Consider the following 23,421-nt stretch of genomic DNA (forward strand, 5'->3'; position numbering starts at 1 on the left):
TTCCAGAAATGTTTTGTCCATTCATTTGTAATGGATAGCGAATGGTTGTGTGTGTGTGTGTGTGTGTGTGGTGACAGATTTTGTTAAAGAAATACTGAATTTAACTGGGCCAAACTGATCCAAAGATTATCCAAAGATTATCTCTGGGGGTTTTTTCTTTTTACATGTCCATTACAGTAACTGAGGCAAGCAGAGAGGGTATTCAACTGAAAGAAATACCTACTTTTCCAAAAAATTGTATTGTAATTGTATTGCAACAGGTCAAATTGACCTGTTGCAATACAGGGCATCTCATTACAAACGTAAACAAGTCAATCATGTTTATCTTAAAAATCATGTTTCGTTGCACTTATACAAATATCTATTCTTATTAGGGTGAAGTCAGTCAGGGTAGAGACAGATGTGCTTCTAACATAATTATAAGTCAAACAGTTTAACCAAGTTTGGTGGCACTGGCTATTAGTCAGGATGCAGGATACTAAAGAGCTTCAAGAAAGACGGAATTTTTCGACTGAACTCAATGGGGAAATTAGCAGGAAGAAACAAGTCACCCATGTGTCATCTTGAAGCTCTGTAGCAGGAATATGATTCAAAGATTCGTCTACGTTTTCAGCCGACCATGCAGTCCGTACTGCCTCAGAGTGTTTAGAGGCAAGAACTGTCACATCTCAAGCCTCAGAGATACACTGTCATGCCAAGAAGTCAAGGAAGAGCACCAGAGGATAATATACTGCACCGGGAAAAAAAAAAAACATCTATCTTTGACAAGTCATTTAGTCTAGTGCTGAGTCTCAAACTCTTGCTTTGCTAGTGAAAAATTCTCCCAACGCAGTTTCACTTCGTTGAACAAAGGTTATAATGACAATGATAAATAATGATAAACATTTGGCTGATTTATTCACTTGTTTTAAGAAAAATGACCTTTTACGACTGAATACCAGACCAAACATGCTAACATGGACATTACATTTATTGAATATAATCTTGTATAGTCATTTAGCTTCTCCTTTTAGCCTCTCCATTTAGCCTTTTCGTGACACTTTGGGCCTTGCGCTGGTAAAACGAGGTAAAACAATGCAAATTAACCATGGGATGTAACAAGCTCTCTGATTGGTTACCTTCTCCTTCCCACATCCATGTTATACGCCTGCATATGACATGCCAGGCGATAGCCAATCAGAGAGCTTGTTGCATCCCATGGCTAATTTGCATTGTTTTACCTCGTTGAAGCTAAATGACTAAGCAAATCGAATAGCTAATAGGAAAAGGAAAAGCAGCGGGGAAATGGAAATGCAAATGGGAAGGAAATTGCCCTTTTAAATGCCTGATTAAAATATGTATTCTTAATTCAATTTGTGAATCCAGTTATTTATTTCTCTTTTTAAACTGCATTGTCAAATAGATTTTTAAATTCCATTATTTATTTATGAATTCATTAATGCATTTTTAAATAATGTACTTATTGACTGTTTTATGGTTGTTTTTGTAAATCCCTTTTTAATTTGAACTATTTATTGATGGATTAATATTTTATTTGTACATTCTTTTTATAATTCCTCTTTTTATTGCCAATTAAAATATCAAATAATGAATTACTTTGTAATTTAGTCTATTTATTCATAGATTCATAAATGAATCTGTAAACAAATTTATTAATGCCTATTTTTATTGTACAATTAGTTATTAATTAATGAAATGCTTTAGTACTATTTCCGTGACACTTGTGGTCCTCCATAATCTTGATCTCTCCAATAAATAGTAATAATAATAATAATAATTGATTACATTTATATAGCGCTTTTCTAGGTACTCAAAGCGCTTCACATATGGGGGGGGGGGGGGGGGACTCAACTCATCCACCACCGAAGTGTAGCACCCACCTGGGTGATGCACGGCAGCCAGTTTGCGTCAGAACGCTCACCACACATCAGCTATCACAGTGGAGAGTAGAGGACTGAAAGAGCCAATTTGGTAACAAGGGATGATTAATTGGCCATGATGGAAGGAAGGCCTGTTTGGGAATTTTGCCAGGGCACCGGGGTTACACCCCTACTCTTGCGATGAGTGCCAATGGGATCTTTACTGACCACAGAGTCGGGACCTCGGTTTAACGTCTCATCCGAAGGACGGTGCTCACTCACAGGACAGAGTCCCTGTCTCTGCCCTGGGGCATTGGGGATATTATTCATGAGACCAGAGGGAAGAGCACCTCCTACTGGTCCTCCAACACCACTTCCAGCACCAGGTGGTCTCCCATCCAAGGACTGACCACAGCTAAACCTGCTTAGCTTCCCAGGCAAGCTAGCATAGTAATAAAAAAGTAAAAATACTAATACATACTACTGCTGGAGATGTTGCATTCGCACTCTTGTCTAACGCTGCTATTGACATCAATACTGTAAACCAAATCAAGTCACCAGGGCAACGGTCTTTCCAAAAGAACAATGTGTTTGTGAGTCACTGCACACTCCACACACACTATACACTACAGTGTCGTGTTTGTCTCCAAGCAAACTAAAGTGCTGATAGTAGCCAAGTCCATCCCAAACTCCCCCCCCCCCCCCCACACACACACACACACACACACAGTAGTTGTTACTCATGCAGCCATCAGGAGTAGAGTTCATTTTGGAGAATCACACATTTGGAAAAAAAAAAAAAAGCAATGCGAGTACAGTTGATAGAAAACATGATACTCTGTACTGTAAATCTGGCAGTTTAACAGTAACCTGTGTAGGATGTTCTCTATAATAACAGAAACTATCCAAGATTACAGGAATAGAAGAAGTGTTAAAGGTTTTTTTTTGTTTTTTTTTTTGCTTCCTGGCTCAGTGTAGCCGTGAGTCATTTTATGAATCACTCATCATCTCCATTGTATAGCTCTCCCAGTGTGGAGTGGTAGTGTTTAAAAGGCCGAGTCGGCAAAAGCTGCAAATATTTTACAGCCATTTGAATGGTGGAAGAAATCTGCTTTTATATTCCATGGTGTTCTATTTTTTGCTCCAGTAAGAGTCGAGGCTTGCTGTCAAATGAACATGCACGGTGCCAGAGTCAGTGGGATGCTGGCCCATTTGTTGACTCAGACCCAGTCAAACGGATGCAAGGATGTGCACCAAACACACACACACACACACACACACACACACACACAACTTTTTCATTCATTTACGTTAATTCACCCCTTAATTCATGCAAAATCCCCCTAAAATTAATTAAGGGAGTTATTAATGGAAGAGATCCCATCTAAACCTCCTTAAACACCCCTTAATTTTTGACTCCTTATTTTGTAATTTAATGAAAAATTCAGGGAGACAGGAGCTTCTCCATGAATTTCCACTTAACCCTGTAAACCTGCACAAAAGGCATGGAAAATCCCTTAATTACTAGAGTCTCTGTGAACCAACCCATGAATAAATCCCTTATAAACCCATGATACTACCCTTACTTTTTTAAGGACATTTCGGGGATAAAATGAAGGGGTTTGGTTTCGTAGTGTGAAGAATTGACACGAGGGCTTGGAGCCAAAGGGGCGTAAGTGCGTTATAGTAGATTTTACAGGAGAGCCAAAACAAATTTTGATCAAACTTGGATCAGCTGTAGTTACCACATACTCAGCACAATATTTAAACTTTTTGTGTTATCAGATTGAGCATTACCATAAAAAACAATACTGCTACAGTTTAAGTTGAATTATATTTGTTAACTTTTTTAAAAATGGCAAAGGAGTGAAATACGTCTCTTTGGCACAAACATTGTCCCAATACAGCCATGCAGAATATGGGCGTATGTAAGTAAACAACACTTTTTGTTGTCATTTTAATACAAATCTAGCAATTACACTTCAATTAATACTGAAATATAAAACAAGATCGGAATGAATATCTAATGAATATATAATTATCTTGAAGTAATGCTCAGCAACTTTCACCAAGGCCTTTAAAATTGTAGGCTACATGGAACATATCAAATTGACTGATACATTTTCTCTGTTAAAAACTTTTAATAAGCCTTTTTATAGTAATAAACCTCTATAGACATAAGAAACTACTTTTGATTCTAAACTACTACTTTTTTTTTTCTTTTGCTAGTATAATACATTTTTGTATCTGGCTCAGCTCACATCAATAAGTGATGCGTCCTGGGACACATTCACAGACCTGTAAAACTCCTCATAACACTGAGGGAGAACTTCAGCTCCCAGCAGTCTGACTATCAGAGCTCATCTTGACCAGTTCACACTCCTAACATTATAAAATAACATTTTGAATCTATAGGCCTACGTATTTCATGAGAATATTAACATATTTACATTCATCTAATATTGACCTAAAACATTAATTAGGATATGAATAGGATACTAAAAATGATGTGATCATGCTGCCATGCTGGCATTACTTACGTCAGCATGCATTTTGAGCTGACCTCAGTGCTGTTAGAATCCTCTACCCACAATGCTTGTTCAGTGTCAATAGTGGGGTTTTGCTTGGTAGCAAACAAAACCCTGCTTTTACTGTTACGGCTTTCAGTTTTTGTTTAATTAAAACTTATGGGTCATGATTTCAGTTGTGTCATTTTGGCACTGAAAAGATCTCACTGTGACCTTTCAATTGATATATAATACTCATATTCGCCCAAAATACGCCCCTTTGGCTCCAAGCCCTCGAATATATCCCGGGCTGCAGTGGAGGGTAAACCCACCTGAACTCAGCATCAAAGCAGCATCAAACTGATCCAAGTTTTATGAGGACAGGGGAAGGCATAAACTAAATATTTTCTGAAAGTATAATTCATTTTTTGTATGTATCGGTGGTTATTTGCCTTATGATGATCACTGACTTGAGGTCATAGTTTCCTATTTATTTACCACTACATCACTGCATATATCACTCCTACAGCATGGCCTAGAACAGCATCATTACATGTATTGCAGGGAGAAGTCTCCATTAGAGGTTTTCTGTTTTCCAGGAAGTAAAAGTAATCAGATTTTGATATTAAAAAAAACAAAAAAACAAGAAAATATTTTTTTTTGTGGCATAAACTGTCAAATAGGTGTATGGTATAATACTTAAAATAACTTTTGTCCACCTTTTTAGCTCGTTCTGTGTGACTTTAAGAGTCCAATATATTCAGTATATTCCCATTTAATATTGAATGTTCTATGTTTGTCCTGCAGATGGCAGCATGTGTGCATTCTTGTTGGTTCGTGTGTGTGTGTGTGTGTGTGTGTATGCGTGTGTGTGTGTGTGTAAATTACATCCCTGGCAAACGTCTGGAGGGCATTTAAAGCCTTGGCTAATGACATCTCAACATTAATAAAACTCCTTATAGCTGGCAGCTAAGCAACAACTGGCTGTACAGTGACTGGCACTATGTCCCGAAACTCAACTGGAAAGCTTAATGACTTACACAGGGTTAAATGAGGTTAACAGGGTGGACTAGTGGTTAAAGGCACTGAATCAGCTCCACTACCAGGTCCAGAGCCTGACCTTTGACCTCCCTGGAAAGAGAACTTCCCTAAAACAGTGAGTAAGGGCTTTACAAGATCAAGAAAAAAATGTGAGCAATGAATTATTGTACATATAAACGAATGCCTGCTCTCTCAGGGTGTGTGTGTGTGTGTGTGTGTGTCTGTGTGCGTGTGTGTGTGTGTGTGTGTGTGTGTGTGTGTGTGTGGAGGGAGGAGAAAAAGATAGAAATCAAAAAGTAATAAGCTGATATTGGGATTGGAGGATGGGCTGCACTCCACAACAGTATATAAAACCTAGGCATGAACACACACACGCGCACACACACGCACACACACACACACACTCTAGATGTATCTCATTGTCTCTGTCTCTCTTTCTCTCTCTCCCTCTCAATTCATTTTCAGTTCAAAGTATACAACTGAAGAAAATGATTATGAAAATAGATGACTACTATATAATAATAAAAATAATAATAAAAATCTGCTCCATTTGTCTGTGTGTCTGTGCTCCAATACCCCCCCCCCCCCCCCCCCCTCTCTCTCTCTCTCTCCTGCCTTGACAAGCTTTTACATTTTGAACTATATTACGGTTAGCTGTAGTTTATGGTTAGGAATAGGTGTGTGCGTGGTTGCATGTGTGTGTGTGTGTGTCTGCGTGTGTGTGTGTGTGAGCAATAAGCTTATGAACAAACATCTGTTATGTTAGATAGGCAGCTGCGGTGTCTTTTCATGCACAGTACTCCCACATGTTTCCTTGTTTGCTGTGTTGATAATGGGAGGCGTGTGCTTCTGCACAATCTACAATTTAATATCCCGTGCACCTCAGAAATTACTCACATCCTCCACTAATGAGGGGAAACAGAAAGTAAAGAAAAATGGATGACCAACAGAGACAGAGAGCGGGCAGCAAAAAAAAAAAAAAAAAAAAAAAAAAACGTCAAGCTGGGAGGAGAGGAGTGAGGAGGCTTTACGGTTGTGTCTGCCGCCATCCTGGAGGTCCTTTGGAGAATTAGCTGTGCACAAATTATGTCTCCATTTCTAACAAACAAGCTAGAAAAAGAGATAGATCTGAAAACGCTTGTTGTGGCGTGGCTGTAGATCCATTCAGTAACGTTCTCAGTAAAAGTGAATAGTGTGATAAGGTGGATTTGTTTCCAAATGTAGGTTACTGTGACACAGTAAACTGTCTTGTCTTTAGCCCTAGTCTCTACTCCAAAACATGAAGAGTTGGAGCTTGAGAAGAGCCAGCAAAGATACTGATGTTAAAGTTAAAGGATAAGGCCGGTGTTCTTTAATGCATTGCTTACCGTCAACAAATCCTATGAAGATAGCAAAATCAGCAATGATTTTGTTTTGCCAACAAATCTCAGAACCCATCGTCTATCGGTCTGATGACGATTAGACTCTGGGGGCGACGGCCAATATTTGGGGGTTTATATTTATATTATATTTGGGGGCCAATATTCCGGTGTAGCCAGCGGACATCCGGGCCAAGACTTCCTCTTCCGTGCGCCGGTCATTGTTGACAGTCCGATTAGCAACTTGAGACACGAGAGTTGAACGTTTCTCCACACAATACACAAACATCGATACTTTTTGTAGGTGTTTTAGGTCCGGACGACATTTTGGCTAATCTCTATAAACAGATATCTGCATATGAGACGTCGTCTCTCAACTCCGACTCCATTCTCGCGTCTCAAGTTGCTAATCGGACTGTAAATACTGGCCGTCGCCCCCAGAGTCTAATCGTCCTCAGACCGATAGACGATGGGTTCCGAGATTGTTCAGGCGGATACGTCGGTCTCTAGTGATTGGTTAGGGAAAATCGAATCCCCCTCCCCCACGGAAATCGGTAAGAGTGGAGGCAATGTCAGACTGAAGATGGAAATGGAGTGTGACGAGTTGACAATTCTGTCTGATATCAGGCAAGTGTCCATTTGGTGGCACGATCAGCCGACCCTCATCTCTGCAAAAAAGACAAAGCCAGGCTAGAATTTGCAGCTTCTACAGTATTTACCCAGGCAGGTTGACTGAGAAAACCAGTATTTCACTACTAGATTCATGAGGCTATCACCGTGACCGCTCCTAGTCGCCCAGCTCGGCCATTTTCCCGTCACATACCGTACTTCTACCACAAAATAGCTTGAGGGCGAGGGCGAGGGCGAGTGCGGGCGGGCAGGGGGGTGGGGGGGTGGGGGGTGGGGGTGGGGGGCAAACTCCAGAGACCTTGTGAAAGAGGAAGTGTGGCTGAGGCAATTCAGATGGGAATGAGTGGCTAACCTGGAAGTGGGATGTGAGTGTTGCCTGGAACAGCATTAGGGATAGGCAGAATGCATATATTGTGAGTGTGTGTGTGTGTGTGTGTGTGTGTGTGTGTGTGTGTGTGTGTGTGTGTGTGCCAAGGCGGTGTGTCATAGGTCCACAAAAGAAAGTGTGATCACTTGCATCACTGACTCACAAGCGAGTCCCTGTGTATTCATGCTGACAGAGGCTTTGTTTTCCAGTGTGTGCACAGAAGTGTGTGTGTGTGTGTGTGTGTGTGTGTGTGTGTGTGTGTGCACGCTAGCGTACGTGGGCTTCGAGGCCTCGGCTTGGTCTGTCTGGAGCTTGTGTCCGCCCTCCACCTCCATGGTGCAGTAAACAATCCTGTTAGGAGCCAATGACTTCAGCCCCTGAACCTCCACTATCACCACCTGATACACACACACACACACACACACACACACACACAAACACACAGACAAAGCAAGAGAGGGGGAAAAGAATATATGCATGAGATGAAATTCATTGTGCTGCTTTATATATAATATTATAATTACAGTAAACAAATGAGACCATGGTACAATTAGCTAGCGTTAGTACTAGCGTTTGTCAAAAATTAAGACTACATTTCCCATAAGCCCCATTGCATCCTGGTTCCCCTCCCCCCTCCCTGAAGAGGATCAACATGTTGGAAGTGATTTCTCCATCTTCCTTTCCCTTCCACCATCTGCTGCCAGAAACTCTGAAAGCTTTAGCTCCATTTGCTCTGGAAGAACAGAACCTCTTCCTGTTTTGTGTCGTAAAGCGATCCAGCAGATTTCCCTCCAGATCCGACCCGGTTGTCTACAATAAATGCGTAATCAATCAAACCGCATCATATCCGTCATATCAGAGGTGGACGCTTCTGATTGGCTGATAACCAATTGTTGAAGAGTAACTGAACCCCAAACCCAAATCTGTGATGAAGCCTGACACCTAATGGTGAAAAGTAGGGTACTGCATTGGCCTTCTGCTATTGGCTGGTCTTTGGTGCCAGGTGATGTCTCCTTATAGTACAACAGGTAGTGACATCACCTGGCACCAAAGATCAGCCAATAGCAGAAGGCCAGTTCAGTACCCTACTTTTCAGCATTAGATGTCAGGCTTCACCACAGGCTTTAGCTCCGTTTGCTCTGGAAGAACAGAACCTCTTCCTGTTCTGTGCCGTAAAGCGATCCAGCAGATTTCCCTCCAGATCCACCAGGTGGAGAAACAATGGAGGATGCAGAGTAGAGGCTGATAGAGGCTCACAGGCTTCTCGGTGACGGTCTTGTTTGTTTACGGTTATTATACTAATGTCTCAAAATGAATGTGGTTACGATTTATTGATGCGAAAATGCCACACATCTCTTCACATCTCTTCTTTTTAATTAACAGTTGTGTCCTAGATTATTTGTGGTAAAACACTCTATTTTGGTATTTGTGGTGGTGTTTCTATTCTGCTCCACTTTGGATGAGGAGTGGCACATCTTTCCCGGAAGCTACTGAGAAACCTACAGCAGGGAGGCAGAGAAATAAGCGGTATTGTCCTTCACAGATGCTGTGTGGAGGAAAAAGACCTGCAGAAGACGGGAGACATCGGAGTCGGACAGGTAATTTATCATTTCAGCGGAAGGGATACAATGCGATGGGGTTGGCACTCTCTTTCCTTATCCTTGTGGGTAAAGAGACGGACCTGCCCGTGCCCAATTAAGGTTAAGCTTCAAAAGCTCTGTCAGTCAGTAGAGAGCCTGGTAGACACCTCATCTCATTACCGGCTCCCGATGCTGGCCCCAGGAGCCCCTCCGTGGTTCGGGAGGAAAAACAGTGTGAAATGTGTTAATATGGCTGCGGCGGAGAACATTTTTGGAATTTTTTTTTCCCCTTTTTGAAGCCTAAAGGGACTGGCCCCCAGTTTACCGCAATTGTTTGGAAGAAAGCTTCTCCGGCAGTGAGCCCCGTAAGTTGTATGAAGAAAAAACAAGTTTGTGCTGGCTATGAGGATGAGTAATGACCGAATTTTCATTTTTGGGTGAACTATTCCTTTAAGACATACTGTTGTTTTTGGGGAGGGATTGCAACATCCACTCCAATCCAGAATCAGAATCAGAATCAGTATCAGAATTCTTTATTATGCCAAGTATGTTTGCACATACAAGGAAAGTGACTTGGTGTGGTTGGTACATAAAGTACATAAGGCGACATGATAAGCAAAGAAGTTTACAATATAAGCAATATATTAACAAAATATAGCAAAATACAAAAAATAGCAAAATATTAACAAAATATATACAAAATACAAAAAATAGCAAAATATTAACAAAATATATATGTTGTATTGCACATGTTAATTGTAGATTGTATGGTGAGGTAGGAGAGGTAGGAGATCCAACAAACATAATGAATTTCTCTCTTATTTTATTATACCCCAACCTATGTTATGTGCTCTGATCATATTTATGTCCTTTAAAATTGACAGTAAACGCCTCGTCTCCTGACAATCCGTTTTTGATATGTACATTATTATCTGAGCTGCCTGCTACATATTTGATTTGGTTTATGACCATTTCTGTAGTGTCTCTATGTAGGTTTGAGACAAACTGCATTCACTCTTTGTTGTTAAAGAGGTAATCTGCGAGATTCTTGTTCTTCTTATTTTGTCTCCATCTTTGGTGCTCAGCCTCACTGCTGTGGCGTTTCTTCCCAGAGATCGCCTGTCAATCAAACAGTGTGTCCAGTACTGTGACGTCTTTTCCCTTGGATTTTCTGTTGATGCAGTTTGAGTTTCTCTTCTCTTTGTCTGTTCAGCCATGGTGGCTATCACCGCTCATGCCGACTACCCAGTTCTTCTTTAATGTTTCGGAAACATAAAACGCATCACTTCCTGTGCGGCAGAGGATGTTTACCAGACACCGGGTGTTTAGAACAGACAATGGAAAAGCTTTCACGAACTGCATATAGGTTCAATCACTGTAGTGTTATATCAATCAGATAGACAATGGCAAAATGATATTAATGAATATGAAAATGTTGTAGATTATTACTTTAATGGAGGTGGAGGTGATTTGGGTGAATCTTAAATCCATCTCGGCTGCGTTGGGACCAGGACTTTTGATGCGTTATTGCTCTATCCAATTACAAGCCGATCACCCAGGATACGGCATACTGATAGGTAGGAAAGGGGTCATACTGCCATATAGGTTTGAAGCTGCCTCATGATGGTTGTCCCCCACTCCCACCTCTCTCTTTCCCATCATTCCTCTCAGGCTTTGCTGGGAGTTAATCTGAAGCTAAAACCCCCAAAACGTCACCAACCTCCAGGGTGAAGGACAGCACCACGTCGGACTTGGACAGCGTGTTCTCGTCCTCCTGGCCCATGTCCATGATGGAGGTGTTGTGGCCTCGTTTCAGCTTCTGCAGCTTGAACTCTCCTCCCTTGGAGACCGGCATGCTCTCCAGGTTGGCCATCAGCAGGTTGACAGAAGATCGCAGCTCCTCGATGAACATGGCCTCCATCTCTTTGGACACAAACCTGGGGAACTTCCCGCCCTGTTGACGGACATGGGAAGTCAATCAGCGTGATCCACTGAGAGTCAAACGTTACCTTAACCAGTCCAGAGATGGTGATCTGGGAAAGATATATACAGTACTGTGCAAAAGTCTTAGGCATATGTCAAAGAAATCCATAAAGCGAAGATGCTTTCAAAACTAATGAAATTAAAAGTTTCTGAATATCAAAAATTTACAATAAACAGCAGTTTACTGACATACTAATGCAGAAAACAAATAAACATCTAAGACTTCTAAGAAATGTATATAAAAAATCTAGGGTGCCTAAGACTTTTGCACAGTACTGTATATTTTAAACCAATATGGTTTAAAAGGGTTTAAAAAAAAAAAGAGGACTTTATGGTCTTTTTAGTCAATTTAGTATCTGAGAAATATACTGTATATAAAAATGGAATAACAAATAAGCTGGTCAATCAACCCATGGTCAACCCATCCACAGTTTGTCCATTCCCCATCATAAGTGTTCATATTCATTTTTAATTTTAGTCATAGTCTTGATCTTTTGATGAAAATAGCCTTTACATGTAGTCAGATTTTAGTCATGGTATATTTACTGACTATTTACTGATTAAACTGCCCAATGATTTAGTCAGCTATAATAATTACATTATAGTCAACAAAAATACAGCCACTTCAACTGTTCAGCCTTAGAATAGAAAGAATATCACCACTCTTTTAGTACATTTACAAAATTTAAGCATTTTCCTGTTTTTCTGTTTCTGAACTGTACACTAAGCTGAAACTGTCATTTTTTTGTGACAATGTCAGAAACATTAGGTTTTCTAGGTGCTGTACTGTATCAAAATACCTTCAAACACTGAAAGAAAATTTCTCCAAACCCTGGAGGGAAAGAGCTCGATCATTCTGATGTGGTACAATGGGCAGAACAACTTTGAAAAACTGGAAAACTGTTTTTTGTTTTTATTTCCATCATATTTCCGTCAGTACTAGAATGAAATAAATGATTTCAAATATAGTCATGGGACCGAATTTATACTCCTCATAGTCTTTGGCCTTTACGAACGCAGATTTTAGTCATTCATTTCATGATGAGATTAAAACTGCTCATCATCCATCCATCCATCCATCTATGTATCTATCCGGGGTTCCCAGTGGTCATGGAGTGTCTGGAATATCATGGTATTTAGAGAGGGAACTTCATCAATTCTTTGGGGGAATCAGGGAATATCAGGGAATGAGTGACTTTACAGGAGTACAGCAGAATGTATTGTCCGACTTGTTTCATACATTTATTGCATTAGATGGATTCAGCCAAACTGGAGTGGAAACCAGACTGAAAAACATTCACAAACCAGGAAAGGAGAACATTTTCAGGTCATAGAACATCTTTGAACTGATATGGAAAGTCAAGAAAAAGTCATGGAATTTCGCATCAGGGCCACTGTGGGAACCCTGCCATCCATCCATCCATCCATCGTCCTTTACCCTAGCGATCTGATCAGCCATCTGCAGTCGTCCATCCAGCTCTCTTCTGATCTGGGCAGCCTGCTCATCAGGGTTGTCAAGCTGGGGAAACACACACTCCAGGTCAGTACATACACACATACACACATTGTACTCATTGTACTCACATTACACCCCTATTGCATTGCACTTCTCAAGCAGAACTGCCACAATATGTATTATGTATTTTTAACCATAAGAAAGACATTCTAACAATGCAGAAAACCTAAAAATGACACAAATTACCAGGATGACAGTTTAATTTGACATACATTCAAACTTACATACTGCACATTACCTTGATCCACATACACACTCTATAGACTTGCACTAACACACGTTACACTGTACAGTTCCTTCTATGATAGTCTCCAGCTGCACCTGGTACCTCGCTGAATCACAGTTGGAGCCAGCCAGTTATTTGTAAAATAACACTAGAAAGGCCAAGCCACCATCGATTGACTGCTGTTTTGAATTTTGCCACTGAATTTAGAATGATCTCAGCTTTCAAACTGTCCCTCCTTGACTTTGTCTAGACCCACGTTTTGTACAAACCAGTACAGAAGACTCCAATTTGCCCATAGGAATTAATGTGAATGTCTGCCTATATGTGTTAGCCCTGTGATGGACTGTTTCCCTGCCTTCATCCCCACTGCATGCTGGGATAGACTCCAGACCCCAATGACCCTGAATAGGAATAAGCAAGTAGAGACAATGAATGCATTAATAGGCAATTTTGCACGTTTGCAGAAATTAGTGGATGCCGTTGACTCGCCTTATTTTTTGGGATGCATCACTTTGTGATTTACGCTAAGACAGGTGTATTTTCATATAAAAAAAATGCATAGTGCAGCATTCGTTTTTGCATTTTCCCCTTACAAGACCCAATCGTCATATAACTATAACTAAGTAGCATCAGTTTGCTACTTGATACAATGATTTATACTATGAATCAGGGTATATGCAGGAATCCTGAAGTTAAATTCAATACCTTTTAAGACCTTTTTCAAGACCTTTTCAATATATTTTAAGACCTCAACGCCACTTTGAGCTATAACCGGTTACATTAGCGACACCTTTAACTTACATTTACTATACATTGATTTTGAGATTGCAAAACTAAACAGTCTTAGTTTGCGATAACTTCTATGGACCACTGTATCAATACAACAGAATGCAGATAGACCGGGAAGGAACAAAGCTCAAGAGAATAAATTGAGTGATTAACCCAAAGGCAAGGTTTATTAAAAGTAATAACAGTAACACGCTCACACACACATACACACACACACACACACACACACGCACGCACGCACGCACGCATGCACGCACGTACACACACACACAACACGGTCATTAAAAAAAATCTCTGTGGTCTTTGCATGCTTTGCTCTCTTTCCCATTCACTTTCCATAGTGCACAAGAGGGGCGTCTCTTAACTTCCAGGTTATGCATTACTGTTTCCGGTTGTAGTTTGTTGTAGTAGTTGTGAGGAGCAAAATAAATAAATTCACGCAAACTTTTAGCACACAAACTCTTTGGAGAAATAGGCTATTCACATTGAAAAAATAGCTACAAAATTTAATACCTCATAAAAAGGCGATTAAGACTTTTTAATACTTTTAAAGGGCCTTCAGTTTCACTAAATTGATTTATTACCTTTTCATACTTTTTAAGACACCCTGATGAATGAACCAGGACCAACACTACGATCCGCACTCAAAAACTCTCATGAAGGCCGTCTGTCTTATCTTCTTCTCTCCTGAATGAATAAAAGAATGTGAAGAGGGAATATGCAACCTGTTTTTTGAGTGCAGACCATAGTATCTGTGCTTCTGTTGTGGTCTACGCAGCAGTTGTTTTGTTTTTTTTTACTATGAATTACATCATAAAGATTTCTATGAGCTTAAAAAGGTGGGTACACTGAGTTTGGGCAGGTTTTCCCCTCCACTACAGGCCCGCTGTACCCATAATCACAGTAAAGAATGCCCTCGGGGGTTTTATTGCGGCCATCTGTCAATACGGTCCGTTTCCAGTTGGCCAAGAGAGACCTTGCTGCTGCCACAGTGATACCGGGAGCAGGAATCAATCTGATAACCATGTGGAATTCATCAGCCACTCTCCCCCGGGTTGCAGGATCAATACTCCCTCTGCAGCCCGGCCTGCTGATTAACAAGGGGCTGGAGCAGACTAATGTTCTGTTGTCACTCTGTGTGTGTGTGTGTGTGTGTGTGTGTGTGTGGGTGGGTGGGTGCGTGCGTGCGGCGGGGGTGCTTCGCCATCTGGAGATGAGCAGGAAGGAATGTGTCCCTTCCGGTCCCCAGCACTGGCCTGGACACACACACACACACACACACACACACACACACACACACACACGTATGTTTATGTTACTGTACTTCACTGAGCACTTTCATTTCCTAACCTGTAATCTTGACTTTAACCCTTAACCTAACCTAAAGATAATCCTAATTCTAATCTAAATCCTAAACCTGAGTCCGAGATTGATCGGTCTGACGACAATTAGACTACTGTGACCGGACGTCCCGGTTTGTCCGGGATTGTCCCGGTTTCAAGATGGGTGTCCCGAGTCCCGACAAATATCTGTAAAACACTAAAATGTTCAAAATTTTCAACATTCACTACCAAATTGTCCCGGTTTTTACCACAATTAAAATAATAATAATAGTATTATACTTGTTTTCAGCGCTTACACAGATGTTTATTATGTTCTGTCCCGCTCATTATTACCTAACCCAATCAAAAAACATAAACAATGCACCACGCGTCTGAATGTTTTGGTGGATTTTGGGAGACAAAACATGATTTTTGGTTTGCTGAGGCTCTGTCCATGGTGCTGAAAGGTGCATCACTAGGTGTGCTAAGCGCTGAAATAATTGTCCCCCATCCTGATGAAAACGCCTATGGTGCGTGCATAAGCGCATACATGTGTGTGTGCATGAACGTGCGGGACACTTAAGGGTCCCGGTTTGAGGGTTTGAAAATGTGGTCACCCTAGAATAGACTCTGGGGGCGATGGCCAATATTTGGGGGTTTCCGGGCCAAGACTTCCTCTTCCGTGTGCCGCTCATTGTTTACAGTCCGATTTGCTGCATGTCCTCCCCTCTCTCTCTCACACTGTCTCTATCTAATAAAGCATAAAAATGCCTTGTAACAACGCATTATGTGATAACACCGCATTATGTAATAACTCGACAAAATGTAATAAATTTTCACTTCATTATGTAATAACACCCGCATTTTGTAATAATCTGCCGCATTTTGTAATACACAGCCTGAACACAATATGTAATAAATTTCCCCACATTTTGTAATAAATTATTACATATTGCGGTGGTTATTACAATATAAGGGAGTTGCACTTTTTTTTGGATGAAAATGTAATAATATGGTGCATTATGTAATAACCAACCAAAATGGATGTCTTCATTCATAAAAATCGTTATAACATTATAACAACAATGTTTCTTTTATGCAAATAGCATATTTTATGCTATTTAGACTAAGATCAGAGTCAACTATAACGGCGGTCTAATTTAATATCTGGGAAGTTTAATTTAGCTTAATTGTTAAAAATATAACGTATACAGATGAAGACATCCATTTTGGTTGGTTATTACATAATGCACTGTATTATTACATGTTCATCATAAAAAAAAGTGCAACTCCCGCATTTTGTAATAACCACCGCAATATGTAATAATTTATTACAAAATGCGGCAGATTATTACAAAATGCGGGTGTTATTACATAATGAAGTGAAAATGTATTACATTTCGTTGTGTTATTACATAATGCGTTGTTACATGCCTAAAAAAATATAAAAAAAAAAAAAAAAAGAATTGGCTTTTCCAGAGTCTCATGTTAGCTTGATGGTTTCATAGAAGCTTGTGAATGTCATAAAAAAGTCATCACAAAGAGCTTTTAATTAGCACTTATTGGCAGCTCATCAAGCTGTCTAGTTTACGTTTATCAAGCTAGTCTAAAAGTAGTGCGCACACACACACAGAATACAATACAATACAATGAAGTACAATATAACAGACCTTGTAAGAACAGATAGAATACTTTTATCCAGGTTACACAAGGTAATAGGGGTTTGTCTTCTTGCATATTGTTCACCATAGGTTGTCCCTTAGCTAAACCTGTTCCTGGCTTCCTCCTGCAGCAGGCTGTTTCTTTGCCCCCTGTCTCTTTGGCCCTCTCTGCCCACGCTTCCTCTCCCATCTGCCCCCCTATGGGACAATGAGGCATTCCTTGGAACAGCCATCCAAAAGCTTACATAGGAAGGAGGGGGGCAGGCAGCAGCAAGTATTACAATAACGCAGTGTTTCACATTTTAAGATGAACAAAATTGAACTATGCTACAACTACAAAATACCGCCATTACATAAGGCACGAGGCAACATACGTCAGATTAAGAATATGTCTGACAGAAAAGGTAATTCAGGGTATCTGCAGGTTTCAAAAAGCCAATTTAATACTTTTTAAGACCTTTTTAATTCCACCTGGAAAGCTTGTCCAGTCTGGATGTTCATTTCGGTACTAACTCTGTAATTGCCACAAAATTATCAGAAAGTAAATGGTAATTTCTGGTAATAATGAGTAACTATTTGTAATTACAATGTGTCATTTCTCAGATAAATGTCATGTCATTTCTGGTGACAAGTAATAATTTGCATACCAGTACTACATTAATATAGTAAGTGAGGCAATCGTTACTGAGTAATTACTTCATAATATGACTGATGGCGTTGATTCTATGCTGCTGCACACACAGTTCACGTAGCCCTTCAGAATAAAAGTCCTTTGGCAATATACCAAAACCTGTGAGAGAGACGGAGTGCGCATGATACTTTGCATGGTAATAAGTGAGTTCTAAATCAGTGGTTCTCAACATGGGGTCCGGGGTCCGGGGTCCTTGAGGGGATTCCAGTGGGTCCCCAGCAAATTGATCACTTCACCATTATTTAATTCACAAGAAGTGAACACAATTAAAGAATGTAGAAGAATGACTGTGTTGATCATAGTTTCTCTGTTATCTCTCTACCTACAATACAGACAGTCATGGGATTCTGGACAAAATCATATCTAACAATACAAATATTCTCAGATTTGGGTTCGAGAGACAAAATCTCATCAAATGGGGGTCCGTGGCCCAAATGTAGACTAAATTATGGGTCCTTGATATGAAAATGGTTGAGAATCACTGTTCTAAATGACAGTAAAGTTTATATTTTACTCGGCAATACCACACACTGAAGGTCTGTGCAGAAGCAACAGCCGCACAAAACAGGTATGACCACCACCAATCATCCCCATAACATGGATAGTGCAAATGTATAACCGAACAGTGCATTGGACGTGCACTGACTGGAGTAAGCAATACCCATCAGTCCCATTTAGCCCATGCTGATGTGATGTGTGACTATGAGATGGAGCACAAAATCCAGCCACTGAGGCCAAGCTCATATCCAAACCAGCAGAGACTCGCTTTCACTGCAGTCGATAAAGCAATTTTAGCTGCTGCTGATGGGGAATGAGGACAGTAATCACCATGGTGCGAGAGAATCCGTGTGTGTGTGTGCACGTGCGAGTGCACGTGTGTCTGTACCAACATATACACCTGTGCCTATGCATTTGTGTAACCAAGCACTGCACAAAGAAAACGCCAGATTAAAGGAGAAATCCACACTAAAACATTTTAATTCTGTTAAAACCAGATATTGGATTACATTCCTGGGTCCATTTTGTTGTTTGGTGTATTTTTCTTATTCTCATGGATAAGTGGCCAAATTTAGACGTCAGATATTTCCAGACAGAAGCGTGTTGTTAAAATAGCGACTAGTCATTCTTAGTATCAGTTGTCTTACATTTATAAATGTTTCTCCTGTTTCTTAAGAATATTCACATGCAGTGGTGGAAGAAGTATTCAGATCTTTGACTTAAGTAAAAGTAGCAATACCACAGTGTAAAAATACTTTGTTACAAGTAAAAGTCCTGCATTCAAAATCTTACTTAAGTCAAAGTACAAAAGTATTAGCATCAAAATGTACTTAAAGTAGCAAAAGTAAAAGTAGTCATTATGCAGAATCATATATATCATGTTATTGGACTATAATTATTGATGCATTAATGTGTTCATCACTTTAATGTTGCAGCTGGTAAAGGTGGAGCTAATTTTAATTACTTTATATACTGCTGAGTAGCTTAACCTATCAAAATATATCATAATTTATTAGTTGATTTATAATTTGTATTAATAATCTAAATCTGCAAAGTAACTAATAACTAAAGCTGTCAAATAAATGTAGTGGAGTAAAAAGTACAATATTTCCCTCTGAAATGTAGTGGAGTAGAAGTATAAAGTAGCATGAAATGGAAATACTCAAGTAAAGTACAAGTACCTCTAAATTGTACTTAAGTACAGTACTTGAGTTTAGTTACTTAGTTCACTTAGTTACATTCCACCACTGTTATTACATGTAATAATACTTGAAAGAAGTAAGTTTATAATATGTTTCAGAAGGTTACATTTAAAATTGCATTTGCTACTGCAGATTAGCCTATGTTGCAAATGTTTCTCATTTACTTACCTTAGGTTAATGTTAGCATGATCCCTATTGCAATGGTCTATTTTCATAATCTGCATTTGGAATAGAAGCTAATGTGCCTGTGTTATACAGAGATTCATCTGAGAAAGAAAACTAAGCACTTAAATATCATTTAGAGCTCAAGACATGCACTGAATGCAAAAAATGTGATGAGAAGATTAGGATACAGAACACGTAAACAGACATTTCTGTTTTTTTGGGTTAGGGTTGAAATAATAAAATAATTGTCAAATGAGACAAATGGCAGCAGAGATAAACAAAATACAAGGACTATTTGCAGAAATGGGTAGTGATAGATATTTTGAAATGTTAAATAATTAAAAGAAAAAAAAGCCTGAGAAGAAGACTTAGGGAAAAGCCAACTGTCTCGTTGTCATCATTTTTGCTTTGTATAACTTGTTTCTCTCTTTTGGTGTCAGTCCCTCAGAATCAAAGAGCGAGGGCTTCTTTCTAGAGCCGCCGTTTTGCACCAAGAGACGTTCAACAATCATACAGGGAGAAATCCATCGTAGAAGAGGAGAGAGACCAATTTCTCCACCGACAGGAGCCTCAACAGACCAGAATGCAATGCAGCCACAAGACATGTTGGGCTGATTTTTCCTTTAAATCTCTTTCCTTATTTTGCCTTGGATCAAACTGTACTTCAAATAGGAAATTATCAGCTTTATTGGAATTCCATATATGTGCATGAGGTGTCCAGGCAGGTAGTTACTAATTAGGCAGGTAAATAGGTAGGTAACCAAGACACATGCATGTAGAGAATCAGATAGATGAGTAGAAAAGTGAACAGGTACAGTGTTTCCCACACATAGACTTTACTTTTTTCACTATTTAATCTGCGTGTAGCGCTCTCTCTCTTTCTCTGTCTCTCGCTCTCTCTCTCGCTTGCTTTCTCTGTCGCTCCCCCCCTCTCTCTCTCTCTCTGTTGCTCGGTCTCTGTCTCTCTCTCTCTCTCGCTCACTCGCTCTCTCGCCGGACCCGTCTGTTCGCCTCCCACTGCACATTCATGAGGGAGATTTTTTTTTTTAAGTTAAGTTCTGTTATCTTTGACACAAAGTAGCCTACTTTAGATATATACAGGTTAGGTATTTATTTGACAAATGGAACTATTTAAAATGGAGTACATTAGATACGTTTTCAGCCATCCAGGTAATGGGATACTTTATTGATATTAGCCTATATATTGACATTATAAGAGAATATAAGACCACCTGAAATACATTGGAATTGTGTGGGAAACACTGAGATAGGTACAGAAAGTCGATGCAGACAGACTAATGTCATTTTTTCTCCCTCTCCCTCCCTCACCCTCTTACCCCTCTCTGTCCTCGCCATTGATTCTCTCCCACTGGCTGCATTAACATCTTGCCTGAACACCCCCCCCCCCCCTGCTGCTACCACCGACCGAGGAGCACGTTTGAATTACTGTCGTCTCCCAGGCAGACTGGCTCTGACAGGGGACGCACGCACACACACACACACACACACACACACACACACAAACTGTGATATTCACTAGAGAACGTACACATCAAAAAGCGTGCCAAACCATACTGTTCATGCACGCCCATGCTGCACTGTAACTTATGTTCTCCCGCTGATATCCATATAGAAAGGAGCATAGGAAAACACAATATGCTTAGTGTCTCGGATTAAAGGCACACAGTATGTTTTTTTTTTCCTTTTTTTCTTTTTCCTCATGGAAATTAAAGGATTTCATTGCCATCAAAGTGTCCATTCGAGCCTTCCATCAAACAACTTGAGCCTGGACTTTTATCCTCAAAGCTGCAGGCTCTGCTTTGCCTGAGATAACCTCAAGGAGATGATGTGGAAGTATTCAGCTTGCCTGTCTACTTCTCTGTGACCCCCCCCCCCCTTTCCACCTGGCATTAAAATGCTTCCTGGGTGATCAGATTGTACTGTAACCGGATGGAGCGCAAAATGCATCAAATCCAGGTTTAAATGCACCGGAAAACCGGAGGAGAGAGACGTGCATTCACACATACCAACGCAGCGGTATAGAGGGGTTTTTATGCAAATTGCAAAAAGCGCCTGTATCCATTTCCTATGTGGCTTTTTTTAGAATTACAAAAACACAGCTATTTAAAGCTCTCATATTTCTGAGAAGTTCTGGAAGGAGGAAAAAATTGCATTTTCAGTGTTGGAGGAACTTAAAATTGAAAATGGCTTTCTAGTGTTAAACATTATCCACATAAATAACCAAACTATTATGGTGTGTCGGCGGAAATAATTCTGGATTTTCATAGGCCACTTCATAGACAGAGCACAGCGAATTGAGTGAGAATGGGATTTTGAAACACTCAGAGAGTTTCACTACTACAAGTTTACTTTTATACATCCGGACGTGTGCGTGAAAACGTTTATTCCGATGACAGTCAATCAAAACCAACATGTTAATTAAGCTTTACATATTCAACACCTTGTCCACGCCTATGTGTAGTGTGCGTGTGTGTGTGTGTGTGTGTGTCAGATCTGTCAGAACAGCTGAGAAAATCTCTTCCTCTTCATGCACTTCCACTGCTGCAATTGCAGTGTTGGCCATGATAAACCCAATCATATCAAATGGAAACTGGCTTTTATCACCGCAATCAAGTATGTGTTAAAGCTATTAAAATGCATCAGAAGACATCTTTTGGTGATTCATGTAACCAGGGCAGGCTGGTAGAATCATGTTAGTAGGTAGGGTCGGCCGACTTTTTCCTCAAACAACTTAATAAGCCGGCTGTAAACATGTTTGCTATCTCAGGAAAGTAGTTCCGTAGCACAGAAAATAGTCCCCGGCGTAATGAAGAATTTGTTCCCATTTGAATTTGATTTGGTAATAACTACAACAGCCTGACTTTTCATGGTAACAGTTAGAGATTTTTAAAATGGAAACTATGTCTTTGTGAGCTGGGTTTCAAGGTTTTTAGCTTACAATTGGAGCCAATGACTTCCGGGTTGAAGGCTAAAAACGGTACGTGGGAAGTCAGAAAGTAACGGGAGGAGAGCAAACCCATTGTTGATTTTGTTATTTTCATAGGATTTGTTGACGGTAAGCAATGCATTAAAAAACACCGGTGTTATCCTTTAAGTGAAAGTTTGGAATGAAGTTTGGAGAAGGTTTAGTATGGGTTTAATTAGTTCAGGTGGGGTTCAGTGAGAGTTTCATTAGTTAAGGAACTCTTTAATTAGGGTTTTATTAGTTAAGTTGGGGTTTAGTGAGGGTTTCTTTAGTTAAGGTCAGGTTAAGTGAAAGTTTATTTAATTAAGGTAGGGTCTAGTGAGGGTTTCTTTAGTTAAGGTCAGGTTAAGTGAAAGTTTATTTAATTAAGGTAGGGTCTAGTGAGGGTTTTATTAGTTAAGGTGGGGTTTAATGAGGGTTTCTTTAGCTGAGGAGGGGTTTAGTGAAGGATTTCTTTAGTTAGGACGGGTTTAGCAAGGGTCTCATTAATTAAAGAAGGGTTTAGTGAGGTTTCTTTAGCTAAGGAAGGGTTTAGTGAAGGATGTTTTGGTTGAGCTAGGGTTAAGTGGAGGTTTGGTTGGTTAACGTAGGGCTAAGTGGAGGGTGCAGGGTTTCGGGTTAGGGTAGTAGTTGGGCTTGGGTTGAGTGGAGGTTGGTTTAGTGTTGAGGTAGGATTTAAAGACTTATTTAGGCGACCTAGGGTTTAGTGAAGGTTGAGAGACGTGTGAGGACATTGTGCCTGGAGGGACATGCATGGGGACAGGTGGCCTGTTTGGGTCAATGAGCTGAGCAAGGTTCTTCTGCTGAGGAACTCTGGCTTGGAGGAGTTTCTGCTTTGGTAAACACGAGACTGTCTGAGCCCGTTGTCATGACTACAGGTCTCCCGATTGGCTCCTCGGCAGTCTTTTTTGAAGCACACACACCCGTACACACACACACACACACACACACATCTTTGCCAACCTAAATATTTCAGTGCAGTGCCACCAGTTTGTTCACTCTTTCATCTACAGGTATGGATTGTGGCAAACAAGAGCAGA

General features: G+C 40.2%; 1 protein-coding gene across 1 annotated transcript in view; it reads right to left on the minus strand.

The window, feature by feature from the left end:
* Positions 1–23,421, minus strand: part of LOC139663742 (calcium-dependent secretion activator 1-like) — a gene marked incomplete at its 3' end in the record, with an annotated part of 57,213 nt that overhangs the window by 21,839 nt on the left and 11,953 nt on the right. Inside the window, exons 2-4 of the mRNA XM_071542465.1 lie at positions 12,764–12,844; positions 11,063–11,296; positions 8,039–8,160 (exon numbers count right to left, since the gene is read on the minus strand). Coding sequence (XP_071398566.1) covers positions 8,039–8,160; positions 11,063–11,296; positions 12,764–12,844 — 437 coding nt within the window. The remainder of the gene's footprint in view (positions 1–8,038; positions 8,161–11,062; positions 11,297–12,763; positions 12,845–23,421) is intronic.

This window comes from Centroberyx affinis, unplaced genomic scaffold (assembly GCF_046629955.1).
Source record: "Centroberyx affinis isolate AG114_WGS23_722 - 3 ecotype Tasmania unplaced genomic scaffold, CSIRO-AGI_Caff_v1 ptg004113l_1, whole genome shotgun sequence".
Lineage (NCBI taxonomy): Eukaryota > Metazoa > Chordata > Actinopteri > Beryciformes > Berycidae > Centroberyx > Centroberyx affinis.